This window comes from Fusarium fujikuroi, chromosome FFUJ_chr01 (assembly GCF_900079805.1).
Source record: "Fusarium fujikuroi IMI 58289 draft genome, chromosome FFUJ_chr01".
Lineage (NCBI taxonomy): Eukaryota > Fungi > Ascomycota > Sordariomycetes > Hypocreales > Nectriaceae > Fusarium > Fusarium fujikuroi.
Genome location: NC_036622.1, coordinates 5,599,325 through 5,613,469, shown reverse-complemented (window position 1 = coordinate 5,613,469; position 14,145 = coordinate 5,599,325). Strand labels below are relative to the sequence as shown.

General features: G+C 49.6%; 6 protein-coding genes; 2 read left to right on the top strand and 4 right to left on the bottom strand.

Moving 5' to 3' along the window:
• Window positions 1-628: 628 nt before the first annotated feature.
• On the bottom strand, window positions 629-1,858 carry FFUJ_00357 (related to solute carrier family 35 member F2; the record flags this gene model as incomplete). The annotated part of the gene is made up of 1 exon (XM_023573383.1): window positions 629-1,858. The coding sequence occupies one exon, from the start codon at window positions 1,856-1,858 to the stop codon at window positions 629-631; it is 1,230 nt and encodes a 409-aa protein (XP_023425114.1).
• A 1,365-nt stretch (window positions 1,859-3,223) lies between these two features.
• Window positions 3,224-3,631, bottom strand: FFUJ_00358 (uncharacterized protein; the record flags this gene model as incomplete). XM_023573382.1 has 3 exons in its annotated part: window positions 3,224-3,318; window positions 3,374-3,532; window positions 3,589-3,631. 3 exons carry the CDS (start codon window positions 3,629-3,631, stop codon window positions 3,224-3,226), a joined length of 297 nt encoding a protein of 98 aa, XP_023425113.1.
• A 1,139-nt stretch (window positions 3,632-4,770) lies between these two features.
• Window positions 4,771-6,643, top strand: FFUJ_00359 (related to 5^ nucleotidase; the record flags this gene model as incomplete). XM_023573381.1 has 2 exons in its annotated part: window positions 4,771-4,946; window positions 4,993-6,643. The coding sequence occupies 2 exons, from the start codon at window positions 4,771-4,773 to the stop codon at window positions 6,641-6,643; spliced, it is 1,827 nt and encodes a 608-aa protein (XP_023425112.1).
• A 549-nt stretch (window positions 6,644-7,192) lies between these two features.
• Window positions 7,193-7,504, bottom strand: FFUJ_00360 (uncharacterized protein; the record flags this gene model as incomplete). XM_023573380.1 has 2 exons in its annotated part: window positions 7,193-7,291; window positions 7,355-7,504. 2 exons carry the CDS (start codon window positions 7,502-7,504, stop codon window positions 7,193-7,195), a joined length of 249 nt encoding a protein of 82 aa, XP_023425111.1.
• Window positions 7,505-9,112: 1,608 nt separating this feature from the next.
• FFUJ_00361 (uncharacterized protein) lies at window positions 9,113-12,073 on the bottom strand (the record flags this gene model as incomplete). XM_023573379.1 has 2 exons in its annotated part: window positions 9,113-9,151; window positions 9,212-12,073. 2 exons carry the CDS (start codon window positions 12,071-12,073, stop codon window positions 9,113-9,115), a joined length of 2,901 nt encoding a protein of 966 aa, XP_023425110.1.
• Window positions 12,074-12,897: 824 nt separating this feature from the next.
• Window positions 12,898-13,956, top strand: FFUJ_00362 (uncharacterized protein; the record flags this gene model as incomplete). Its single annotated transcript, XM_023573378.1, has 1 exon — window positions 12,898-13,956. One exon carries the CDS (start codon window positions 12,898-12,900, stop codon window positions 13,954-13,956), a length of 1,059 nt encoding a protein of 352 aa, XP_023425109.1.
• Window positions 13,957-14,145: the final 189 nt, after the last annotated feature.

Genomic DNA, 14,145 nt, shown 5'->3' with positions numbered 1-14,145 from the left:
TGCTTTTGTGCCTTCTGATGTTGGTGAAAAGAAGAAGATGAAGATGGTCTCAGGTTTTTTGGTTTGTATGTACTTCCCTACGTGACCTAGGCTGAATCACTGTCAAGCAAAATTAAACTGGCTGGCACTGCCAACTATTGAGCCAGCAGCTAAGACGAGAGAGCATTGTTTACTTCCTCCTCATTCACCTAGAGTGCCAAAATTGACAGGTCTAAAGTGTCACTGAGATACACTAAACTTACCCAAGTACTTTCGTCCATTGGGATAAAGGTGACTCTTAAAGACGGAATGACACAATCACCCGGTTTTGGTTGCAAACAACAAGTCAATGACAACAAATTGATTTAGGTAGATAATCCTTCTTAAGGCATATATTTAGAGCAGTAAGCTAAGTTACTTTACAAGTATCTAGTGAATATCAGCCACAAGGTCATTAATCTTCTTCCCGTAGTCTGGGGTAATGATATCGATGAGATTATGCATTATTTATATAAACTGTTTGACTTTCAACTGCCATCATAATCTCCTAGTCAACTATTCAGCTAGCCATACCGGGCATCTATCAGAATGCAATCCCAGATTGAACTCAATATCTCAAATTCGACACCTGCCCAAACCACACTTCAACTTAGCGGTAGGTATCTCGCTGCCCAGCCTCAGCCTCAATCTGAGCCTTGCGCGCAGCGTTGAGAGCCTTGAGCTTGGCAGTTCCGAAACCCAAAACACCATCCTCCTGGTTATCACCCAACCAAGGCTTCTTAGAATCACTGAGCATGCTACCAGTAACAAAGTATACGAGCTGACCAATGATGATAAGAACAAAGGCGATAGGGTACAAGAAGTGGATCTTGTAACCAAAAACCCGAATACCGATGATGACACCCCAGAAATTGGCAGTCAACAGAGAGATGTTGAGGAAAGCCGCACTTCCCATGCGGAGCATGACGGGTACTAGGATGTAGAAGATGTTCAGGCACAGGGTGTAACCGATGATCCAGCCGATAACCTTACCGTTCCAGGTTGCGTTATCGAAAGAGTTTCGGTCAAAGATGGCAGCCTGGACACCGTTGATACACATACCAAACAGGCCCAGGAAAGACAGGACGTGGTACAAGTGAGCCCTGGACACGAGCCACTCCTCGAATACATTGGTAGTACCGTACAGAGTGGCACCAAGCAGAGCGAATAAATCACCCTTGACCATATCAAGGCCGCTGCCGCCATTGGTACCACTGATGTGATCACTGGCAATGAGAATACCCATGCCACCACAGCAGACCACAATACCAATGATCTGAAAAATTCTGTACCGAACCTTGAGCAGGAAGAACGAAATGACAACAACGCAGACAATAGCCCAAAAGTTAATGAGCTGCGCCGACAAGACGTTCGTGTATCGGTACGCCAGAACAGTAAAGTAGTTTCCCTCGACGTCCAAGAACGCCATGATGAGGTACTTCCACCCATCCTTCACTCCAACGCGCCACCAGCCCTTGATGCCGTCCTTCCAAAGAAAAATAGGCGTGTAGATGAGGAACATGAGGATGTAGTTGAAGACGGTCTGGAACGCGGGAATGTTGGTGCCCGCGTTGGCGAGGAAGCTGGTAAAGGTGTTGGTGGCCGTGATGCACAGCGCAAGAACTTGACCCAGCGCGAGGACGATCCAGAAGTCGAGGGTGGTCAGGTAGCTGTACCAATGGACGGACTTGACCTCGAGGGTGTGGATGCCCTGGCTGACGGCGGCATCTTCGTTCGTGGCGATGGAGGCCTGGGTAGCGTTGGCGGTTGGGCCCTTGGAGTCGCCCTCAGAGGAGGGGTTCTCGGGGGTGTTGACGGCGATAGGTTGAGTAGCCGACATGATGAAAGGTTTATTCGAGGGGTATCGTCAAAATATCTATCTATCAATTAGCGATCGCATTCTGAATTGCTGGTAGCGCAATTGAATGCGCTGGTGTCGCAACATACCTCGTAAACCAATCGCAAAAGCAATGAATCACTGGGTAAGAATATAATCTCTCTTCAGATGAAGTCTTTCTATCGTCTCCGGGTGCAGCAAGCGCAAAGACTCAAAGTCGCTCGCTGATGTTCTTAGGAACTGACGCGGCACATGTACCAATGTGCCGGTGTGAAGTTGTTGAAGGAAGCCGAGTTAACAGAGGTCAACATATGAAGTCGCAAAGGGTATCGCGGGGGAGGGTATTTGAGTTGTGCAAGAAATGTCTTGCTCTGGAGGCGAGTTTGTCGATCGGCACGGAGACACCGTTAAAGGCAGCGATGATCTTTTGGAGCAGCGAAACAGAAGAGAGAGCTAGAAGGACTCGAGAGGTCCAGGTCCTTTTTATTCTTCGATCATCTGCAATTTTTTCCCTTTCTTTTTTTCACTAAAGCGAGTTCTAGCTCTCGTTATTGGATCAGCTTGGTACCAGGATCCACGATTTATCGGGAGCCAAGAACACGAGCTAAACTTGGTCGGGTCAAACGTCCTCGATTGAGCTCTCTGTGGCGTCTTGTTCGGTGGGGGAGGACGGCGGCTGCCGGGGGGTCAAAGCTCCCTTTGCAGGGGATGTTACAGTGCTTACAGAAGGGTGCAGACTACAGCAGCTGGAGGAACATGTGAAGAAAGGCACATCATGCATCTTACCTGTAAACGAATTCAGCGTGTAAAATTGAAGAAATACGTTGAGATTCGAGGGATATGGAACTCAATTGTCAATCTTAACTAACAATCAACGTTGTTGTGGCGTTGTAGAGCTGACCTGAAGGAGGGTCACCAAAGTGCTAGGCTTGTTCTTTGGTAGGGAAACGGGAACGAGATGAGGTGAGGATGGTGGGTAACCACGTGGGGGTAGGCAAGATAAATTGGCCGAAGCTATTTCATTGACTCGGTCTCGAATCATTTCTTTTGTCTCGGTCATATTCTAAATAATAATTATAACAATGCTCCCTTTCCATTGACATTTGACAGTGAAATCAGTGTTTACCATTCACTCAATATGCAGTCCATTAAAGTTGTGCGGAACGAGCCGCAGTCTGTCATCCGTGCGCGCTGTTAAAGCGACGGCCAAGCTGAAATTCCCCGACCAGTCTTGTCTTACAATTGCTGCAACCAAGTTGTTCTGTCAAGACCTTCCGTGGATTTATGATACCATGAAGCCAGCGGAGGGCTTATCAGTTAATTAACGAACTGTAGATAGAAGCAATTCCCCGCAGTTTCTACTGGTCTTTATGGCTTGGAGAGGGCTTCAGACATGGCTGCTCGCACAGTTTTTGCTATCCACACATTGGTTCTTGTGGTGCTATCCGTTGCTGAACTTCTCTCTAATTGCTGTCAGATGTATCATGATTCTGTAACATGGGCATAAGAATGACATACGCGATATGAGTGACAGTTGAGAAGCCATCGAAGGTGCTGAGCTTGGTGCCAACGTTTCACGCTCTGGCAAAGCTGTAATCTCTTGAAACAGAAGATCAAAACAGTCCTTTTCTGAGTTTATGTTGAGATTTCGTGATATGTTGTCCGCACTCAACTTCCCTATAGCGTGTTAGTGAGACGCCTTTTGTTGATGTGTACCTTGTGGGCAGGTTTACCAGAATTTGTCGACGAAGACCCCGAAGGATCAGTATTCGACATGTCTCTCTATATCTACTTCTTGTGTCGTGCCCAGGGGCTATGAAGAAGTCAAGGTTTTCGGTGATGCATTTGCCTTGGTCTGGCCGGGACATGCAGATGCTCCGATGTCCGATATGCTGACACACGACTAGACTTCAGACGGTCGAATGGATACTCATCAAAAAAGGTCTTGGGTCATATTCTGGGGACATATCAAAGCTCAAGAGTCGTGTACTTTATAAGTTAAATACAGATCACAACTGAGACCCGGGCTTTGGACCGTCAACTTATACCGGCAACCGGGAGGCACAGCGGCCGGCGGTGGGGCCTCCGGCGCGTCTCGTATTTCGTACCGGCGACCAAAGATCCACTGTAAGAAACATCCGACCTATCGTATGCTGCAGTGTTAATTCGAAGCTTGGCCTCGCGCTATTATACCAGATTCGGAGACTATTTTGCTTGAGACGCTGATAAGGATGTGCAAAGTACGGCCAGATCTTCCGGTGTAAGTGAACCAACAAGCGGATGATGAGGCCGAGGGGAATGCTTAGTTATAGTGTCCGCTTGTCGACGTGAGTTCTTGCTTAGTTGAGGTTTCTGAGATCGCCTGGGCCTACAGGAGACGATTAAGATGAGTTCGGTAATGGCAACTCGAGTATCCTCATGAGTCTATAGAACCTGTTGGGCATAAGTCATCACCTGAACTCTCCCCTTTACACTCATCTTTTTCTTCCACTAACTCAAGCCTTCCGGGCGAAATCAAGAAGCCCTTGGACTGCGTCCTCAGGCATTTCCTCATGACACCAGCTGAAACTCATGTCACGGGTTGAAGCCTCGGAATGCGCGTCCTCGTGGCCCAGGCAGCGGACCCGCTGATGTGCGCTATCGACTGGTCGTGATCCCTTGCGGGGAGCCATCCAACGTTTCCCATTCGCTGATAAGCTTCCATGCCAACGGTATCAACCAATCACGGCACTCGAAGCCTTGTTGTCCCTCAGGGTCCCCTCCAACGTCATTCTACCGTCCGCCGACCTTATCATGCCTCATCCATTCGAGCCGAACTCGGCCGCCTTCTTTCTTCTTCTTCATCCATCAAAACAAGGCGGTTTCACCCTCTTGTTCAATCACAATCAGTCTCTGTCTTGTCACATAACGCCACCATGATTCTCAGGAGTAAAACACTCGCTGCTGGTTCAGCGCTGGTCGCTGTAGCTTGTGCGTCGCAACCTGGAGCTATCGAGCCTATCCCGGGTCCCATGAGAGACCTTACTTGGGGTCAGCTCAACTTTATTCACACAACTGATACTCATGGCTGGATTGGCGGTCACTTTCAGGAGTATGTCTTACCTGGTCACTTTGATGAATCACAACTAATATCATAGGCCCCAATACTCTGCCGACTGGGGAGATTACATCTCTTTCACCAAACATATGCGCAAGCAAGCCGATGAGCAAGGAAGCGACCTTCTAGTCATCGACACCGGCGATCGCATCGAAGGCAACGGCTTGTATGATGCATCCTCCCCCAAGGGTCTTTTCCAGTACGATATCTACGCCGAAGCCGACATCGACATCCTCTGCACTGGCAATCATGAACTCTACAAGGCCTACTCGGCTGACAAGGAGCACAACACCACCGTTCCAAACTACAAGGGCAAATATCTTGCTTCCAACCTAGACTACATCGACTTCAAGACTGGCGATCGTGTTCCCCAAGCTCAGCGCTACAAGAAGTTCAAGACAAAGAACCAGGGTCTCGAAATTGTAGCTTTTGGCTTCCTTTTCGACTTTACGGGAAATGCCAACAACACCGTTGTCCAGCCTGTGGAAGACACCATCAAGGAGGCTTGGTTCCAAGAGGCTATCCGGGAGAAGCCGGATCTCTTTGTCGTCATCGGCCATGTTGGTCTTCGCATGGAGGAGTTCAAGGTCATCTTTACCGCCATTCGAAAACAGAACTGGCATATCCCCATTGCCTTCTTCGGCGGCCATGCACACGTTCGTGATGCTGTTCAGTATGATTCCAAGGCTTTTGCTATAGCCAGTGGTCGATATTTTGAGACCATTGGATGGATGTCAATCGATGGGATCAGCAAGGGCAGCACCAAGGAGGTCGAGGCGTCTGCTTCGCCCACCTTTACTCGACGATACATCGACAATAACCTCTACGGCCTACACTACCATACCGGCCTAAATGAGTCTACTTTCCCCACTGCAGATGGCAAGAGAGTCACTCAGATGATCACTCGTGCTCGCAAGGCCCTTCAGCTTGATTACAAGTTTGGTTGTGCGCCAAAGACCCTCTGGATGACAAGAACCAAGCATACGGATGAGGACAGCATTTACTATTGGATCTCCAATCAGCTTTTGCCTGATATTATCACTCGCAAGGATCGCAAGGACAAGGCTAGACTGGCCATCTTCAACACCGGCGGTATTCGATTCGACATTTTCAAGGGCGGTTTCACGCGGGATAGCACGTACGCTGTTAGCCCCTTTACCAGCGGCTTCAGCTACATCCCCGACGTCCCGTACAAGGCTGCTTCCAAAGTCATTGATCTCTTGAACAGCGCCGGAAGGATCTTGTCAGAGAACGGTGCAGATGTTAAGTTCTTGGCTATGCCTGAGCAGGCATTCCCCGCTCCAGCCATGAAGGCTATGTTTGAGGCCAATAAGGAGGATGAGGACGAGAAGCGTCTTGAACTAAGGAGTTTCCTTGACAAACCTGACCTGACCTCTGGATACACAACCAAAGACGATATCGGCACTGATGGTGATGACACTATTCATGAGCCTCTCAAGTTTTACGAACAACCCAACTGTATTCAAGCTGAGATCAACATGCCTTCGAAGGGCGATCCGGAGACGGTTGACTTTGTCTTCCTTGACTTTATTCAGCCTTGGATCATCCCTGCCCTGAAGTTTGCTGGCGCAGGTGATTACAGTGATGCTGATGTTCAGCGATACATTGATGGTACTTTCACCTACCATATGGCGCAGTGGATTAGCAAGAACTGGCAGGGTGACTGCTAGATTATTGTGCACATAGAACAATTGGGATGCCCCATGGAGTTTTGACATTCGGGATAGCATAAGCAGTTAGAACATACCTTTTTGGTCATCATTGAAATTAGATTGAATACCAGTAGTCATATTCACCGCCCTCTCGTTCCAGCATCGATCGTGTCGGATGGAGGTTTATTAGACCTTGCAGCACGTACTGGCACCTATATCTAGGGTCAGGAGCTTTCTTGCTCCCCGAGGCACCAGTTGGTAAAGGCACCCTAGTCAGGTTATATTCAAGCCCAGTCGTGGTCTGGACAAAGGTCAAAGGCAATGCAATAGATTGAAGGCCTATATATATGTATACCCAACCAGCTATGTTCCATATCTAATATTTGTTCTAAGGAAAGGACCTCATGCAAGGCATGAAAACAAGAAAAGACCAAATGCACAAGTTCAATCCCAATCCAAACCCAACCTCAAAAGCCAGCATCAGACCAAGATAGAAGATGTTGTCGAGAGTCTCATCGAGCACCCAGTGACTCCCATAGCTATCAGGTCATAAGATCAAAAGACCGCTTAAGCCTTGGGGAACTTGAATCCAGGGGGAACACAGTAGGGGCTGCCGCTCGGCTTGTAGAAGACACAAGAGGTCTTGGGGGGGCAGACACCAGCAGCCTTTTTGAAGGGTCAGTAACTTTTGTCCTAGATGCAGAAGAGAGGGAAGTGGTGATGACTTACAACATACTTGCCGTTGACATCGCAGACCTGCCAGCCAGTCTTGTCAGGGGTGCAAGAGTAGGTTCCAGGCTTGCAGCCAGTGCTGGAAGCGTCGAGGGGAGTGGCAGCGGCCAAGGAGACGAGAGCAGCGAGGGCGATGGTGAACTTCATGTTTGCGGTTGGTGGTTCTTGTATGAAGAAAGATGTAGTAGAGCGAGAGTGTGTTTTGTAGCGAGAGAAGACAGTGTTTGAGTTGATGAGGATGGAGAAGAAAGTTTGGGATCTGGAGGTTAGGAAGGGGAGTTTAAATACTTGATTTCTCCTTGTATGTTGCCTTCTTCTCGAGTATCAAGTTTCTATTCTTACCTCACAGATTCGGCTTGACTTACACGAGCTGACGGTGGAGGCCATGCCCGGCCTCAGTCCTAGACTCATGCATGCTATTTTGGTTCTATTTTCCCCGTGGAGAGACGGGAGATCGTCTTGCAATACGAGGCTTACTCTAGAATGTGACGATGCACAAGGGAGCCAGTCAGTCAGTCAGTCTCTTGACTTCCATTATTCTAGCTCGTTCGTACTGGACGAGAATGGCTTCTGTCAAATGGCAACGTTAACTTGTCAAGGGAGCTAGGCCGGGAGTGGCATATCGGACTCGCTTCTGGGCAAGCCACTTACACAACATCACTAGATAGTCACACGATCTGAGCTACCAGCCCTACAGATGTGGTGTTACAGGTATTTATTACGATGATACAGTGTCAAAGCGAGTACTATTTCTACGTTTGTATATCATCAAGAGCATGATATGCTACCGTGCAGTGTTGTTCATGATACCTATGATACTACAATAGCCTCACAATACAATATCATGAACTGACATAATACAACACCGAAACAGTCAATATCCAGCGCCCATCCAACCAGAATCACTCCTCCTAAAAATAAATCCCGAAGCAACCTCCATCTCATTACCCCGCAAAAAGCAAAAGCCCAACTGCCTACAGCTTATTCGTCCCCAAAAGCCTCTTCTCGTGTTTCCCGAGGGTCCGGAGGAATTAATTACGTTCATTCGCAAAATGTGATTGGAAAACAAGAATAGATGCTCGTTGATGTGGTCGCACGTTCAGCCTCGTGATCCTCTGAACCAGAAGAGGAAATGCATGATTCGCTGGGTATGAGAGTGTCAAAAGTGCATTGAGTAACCCGTGTATGCAAATACTTTCCCCAATCTCCCCACCGTCAGCTCAAAGTCCTAGACTTGAGTGAGAATAATCATGTTATACGAAGCATATGCAGAGCAAGTATATGCCTAGATGCAGGCAGTGATACGAGGAACAAAGCAGGGGAGTCCATGTGCTTACTGTTCACCAATCACTTTCTCCCTCTCACGATATAATCAAAGCACGGCTTGTCGGCTCCCGCGTCTCTGGTCTTGCAGTCCCGACGACGCCGTGGCGCCAAGCCCGGCGATGCTCCACCTCCCGGGACTCGCGGAGATCCCGATCTCGGCCGTTTAAGCTGACAGATACAGCATGTGGCTTTTCCAATTGTGGCATCTCATTTGGATCGTTACATTATGAGGCTGACACCTCTAGGCTAGCCACCTCCATCTGTCAACGGAAACAATCGTTCAAAATCACTGGCATGACGTGGATCGGTAGATACTTTGTTTCCATTTACAGCTCATAACCAAATATTCTCCTCCCATTGGCCTGACCGTCGGCCGGGTCTAGTAATTAGCTCCAGATAATGACATGCCCTCTCTTTTTTTCATCCCCTTCAGCCCTCCCAAGTCCTGTTGATCTGTTTCCTCCTCACCTAGAACTTTGTTAGCCAAGATGTCATCATAAATGCGAGTGCGATTGTGGATATGCTTACCATCGGTGAGAGGAAGAGTACGCCGCCCAGCAGCGATACAACGGTCAAAACAAGTGTCACCTTGTTGAAGCCGTTTCCAAGAATATCGAATACACCACTGGGTGCGACGCGTGTTCCAAAGACATCCACGCCGTAAGCAACAACCAGACTTGTGCTCTCCACAATGACTGGTGCTGTGAGAATGTCCTTGACACCCACCACATTTCGCTGATGAGAGATGACTGACCGAGGGTCAATCTCGATGCTGGGAGTGTATTGGATGAGACCTTCAGCTTCCTTCTCAGCTGGAGTTGAGTCACGGCCAACCGGGCGTCGGGCATCGAGGACCTGGCGAGCCAGACCGGCGATGGAGTGGGTTTCAGGCAGGTAGCCAAGAACCTGTCGGTTTGAAATGCCTTGTCGTGTTTGTGTGACCGACAGCTTGTCGAGTGGCTGAGACAAAACATAAGCTTGCTCCTCGACCCAAGGCAGAGCAGGTCCAGTTGGTGTGTCAACAGGCTTGAGAGACGAAAAGTTGACAGCGTCACCAAGAGGGCCGCGGTCGTTGGGAGACGAAGACTCGTAGAGGTCAACGATGACAATCTGGTAGCCTTGGATGGATCGCTTGGTGCCATCCTCAAGGGTATATCGGCCAAAGAAAGTGCAGGTGTACCAATTCTCAGCCATAGCACAAGAGATGGGCTTGGTAGCGTCGACACCAGCATAGGACTGGGCAGCCAGAACCTGACCTGAGACAGTATCAAGCAGCTGAACAGACAGAGACGATTTTGCCTCGTCAATAGCAGCCACAACGATTGTGTTAGGGTTGAGGTACTTGTAGCTGACGCGACGATCAGCCAGGACGCGACCAATGGAGGCGACAGGGTCGTGAGGAGCATGCTTAGCAATCTCCACGATCTTCTGACCACGGAAGAGCTGAAGTTGCCAGACTTCTTGCTCAGTGACCCTGTTGTTCTCCTCAACAAACTTGACACCCTTAAGAATCTCTCCCTCACCACGGACAACGACGGTCTCGCTGGGAGTGAAGCCGGCGGGAACAGGTCCAATCTCTCCGTTGGCACCAACAGGAAGCAGCCACTTGCCAGCGGGGCTGTCGACAACGACTGTGCTGGAAACACGGGGAAGCGAACCGGCAGGCATCACCTCGACAACATCACCAGTGTCGCTCTTGATAGCGACGTACTCGCCCTTGGCGCCACGCAAAGTGACCACACCCTCATCCTTGGCATAGATACCCTTGATCTCGAGAGACTCGCCAGGAAGTTGGGGAAGGACAGACTTGGACCAGATGACTTGGCCCTTGTGCTCAGTGCTAAGACCATACACACGACCACGGCGAGTCGCAAGCACAATAAGCTTGTTGAAGCCGAAAGTGTCGCGGTGCAGGCCCTCCTTCTTAGCAGCGGGCTCGCCACCGAAGATGCTGGTAATGATTCGTTGAGGGAGAGATGCGAGGTAGTCAGGAAGGTATTGAAGGTCATCGATATGTCGTGTAACACGGTGAATGTAGGCTGAGAGAGGGTTAGTGTGAGCCTCCTCCTCAAGAACCTTGGCGAGATTCTCAGTACCGGGAACGTCAGCCCAAACAGCAGCAACAGCGCCGGAGAGACCCTCGGGTCGCTTCCAGTCAATCTCGCCGTTACGGACAAGAACCCAGTCATCTGACTTGGTGACTGCAGCAGCTCGGATAGCAAAGCCTTCAGTGCCAGGCTTCTTGAGAACCTCAGCAACAGCGTGAACAGCCTCGATATCGCCAGCGGGCTTGAAGGGCCATCGAGCCAGAACAGCGTGAGACTCAGATGAGACAACAAGAGTCTCATCCTCAGTGACGCGGGCGAAGTAAACGTTGGCTCCGTCAGAGCTGGTGGAAAAAGCACCGGGGCCAGAAAGGTGAGGAAGCTCGTAGGCCTTGGTAACCTGGCTGCTCTTCAAGTCGGTATGATAGACCTCGGCCTTGTTTCCGGACTTGGTTCGGGTGTGGACGAGGAAATGAGGCTGGGATTGAACAAGGTGAGGCGCGTGAATAGTAACAGCGACAGCGTCGGAAGGCAGCTTGAGCTCCTGAGTCGTCTTGCTTCCTAGAACATTGACCTTGAGCTTGGTGAGGGTGCTGTCGGCCCATGCGAGGATAGGGGCGGCAGAGTTGCCGCCAACAAACATGACGTCCTTGGGGCCATGGACGTCACCCTTAGTGCCAATGGCAAAGTCGTCCAGTCGTCCTCCTGTAAGAGTGTCGAGCGCAGTAACCTTGAGGCTGTAAGAAGCAGGCGATCCGTGAAGGCTAATAACGTAGATCTTGGAAATATCGGTTGAGACCTGAAGAGGAATGTTCTTGGAGACCTCGCGGAACTCCCAGATGACATTTCCCACAGTACCGTGTATGCGTCGTAGAACCGTAGTGCCATCCTCGTCATACAGAACCAGAACGTCCTTTCTCGAGCTCTCAGTAAGCTCCAGGATCTCAAGATCCTTGACTTCGCCCTGAAACTCATTATGCCACACATTTCGCCCCGTTAGCGCATCCCACGCCTGAACTCGCGATCCATACGCCGCAGCAACCCAATGCTCACCCTCAGCAGCGCGCAAGAACCCACCGCCATTGGTGATATCATCCGCGATCTGCTGACGCCAAACAACCTGGCCATTGCTGGGGTTAACGGCGCCGATGAGACCGACGTCGCTGAGTGTGTAAAGGAGGCTCGCCTTATCTTGCTTTCGTGGGCGATGGAAGAAGGTGGTTTCGACTTGGGGGACGCCGAGGAGCGCGTGATGGAAATCGATCTCGCCGACCTCGTCCTGGAAGACTGCGGCGCCGAGGGCCGAGAGCCCCAGGAGGAGCAATGGTTGGAGTGAGAGCCGCATGATTGTCGTTGAGGTTGTTGTGCGGCTTCACGCTTGGGAGCTTCAGAGCTGCTTGCATCATGACGGCTAGCTTATCTGTTCGTTGCGCAATGATTAGTCATCGAACAAGCCTAGGGTAGGTAATTTCCCGATGTCATTCATACTTGGCCATGTAAAATTATAAAAGCGATAAATTTATTTATTTCTGGACTTCATATTTACTCTTACTTTTAAAGTCCTAAATAGCGAACTGGGGCGCTTGAGTGATCTTTGTTGTTCCGAAATCCAAGTCGTATCCTTGATGGTAGATTCCAATATTTTCTGAGAGGGGAGTTTCCGCTGCAAGCAACTGGCTTAATCCGTATATGTCCAATCATCTTATGGTCATGTCAAAGCTCAAGAAGAAATCATTTCAAGCTTTAAAATGACCAATCTTATGGTGATTGAATCAGACAGTCTTGGTAAGTTTGCACGCGAACCTCTATCATGAGACCGCCCCGCGCGTGTGTAGATCCCGTGCCACTCACACAACCTCATGTCTTAAAACCACACTCTGTTGCTGCTACTACTTCCAAGCTTCGGACCAAAAAAAGTAGCCATCGAGACTGTCTCGGTAGTTTCTTTGTTTCAGGACACAGCTATGTCTCTCGATGCGTTCTCATGTAGTTGTCATGCGGATATACGCACAGAGATGCCATCATCGATATATCCGCGTCCCTAGGACAGGCCTTCCATAATACATAGATATTAAAACCCGAAGACGAAGGAGATTTATGGCGGAAACTACCAATATTAGACTTGATATAGTGCTCTTGGTGATAGAGACTCAAGAGATGGTATATAACATGGAGGTTTGTCTTACATCTAGTGCCCGTAACTCCCACTTACATGGACAGCCTCGATCTCTAATTCCTTCATGGTCTACAACTCCCCTCCCAAACATAACCCTATCAGCTAGCGGTCTTCTCGTCCTCGCCGACCTTCGAACTATCTCCCGTCGCACTGCTCTCACCGGCGGCGCTTCATGGATCGACTCCCTAGTCCTCGCCCCAGGTTTACACTATCAACAAGCATGCGATGACCTCGAACGTGAAGCCCCCATCGGCTTAATAGCATTGTCTACTCAGACGCTCGGCCAGATACAATATGCCGTGAAAAACACCATGACTGCGAGTTATCTCAAGAGTCTTGTTAAAGATGGCGCCGAGAATATCATCACTCTTGACGTTGGACTAGACACCCCTTGGGATGTAGTCAAAATCGTGGGGAAAGTCATGAGAAAATCGAGGGTCTCGGATGAAGAAGACGACGATGAGGATCACGAAGACTGGGCTTCCCTCTCTGATGTCGACTGGCTCAGTCACCTCCTCTACCTAATCAGTCCCCTCATAACATCAACTTCCATAGCCTTCATGGTAATCTTCGAAGACTGGTGGGGCCTCGCCATTCTCCTCACTCTCGTCAGTTCTCGTATCCTCAATATCTGGGCCATCAAGCAACGCATGACGCACTCGGAACCGTCCCCAGAAAGTCTAACCATGACAGAATACACCGTCGATCTTGGTGGGGGACACAGCGTGCGACTGCGCGGCCCAGATGCAGACTTACAAGCTCTTGTTACTCATGCTTGGCTACGTACGCAGTCGAGTCTTGAGGGTTATCTTGAAGCAGCTGCTAAATTGATGGTATACATGTCTGCTGCACTGGGAGGAAACATGACACAAGCGGGAGCGATTGTGCTCATTGGGCTCCTGCTTACCAGCGCCGCGCTATTGGGACTTAGTAATGCACATGCACGAGGCTTCCGCATGCATGGTCGCTACGCGATGCCTCAGCAAACGAAGGTGAAGGCTGTGGAGGTTCGCCGTAACAGTAGTACTTCGGCAGAAACCGGATTGGTTTAGGAACGAGTTGAAACATCGAGAGACCGAGCCACAAGAAAAATTCTATGCTGATATGTATAGGTGAACCATATACTTTATTGCCTGTTGTCCGTGAATTCATTAGAACTTATCTCCCCTACATGTTATACAATCTCCGACTCTTTCTGTTTGATCAGTTATACGGCCATTAGCTCTTCTAAAAACTCTCTG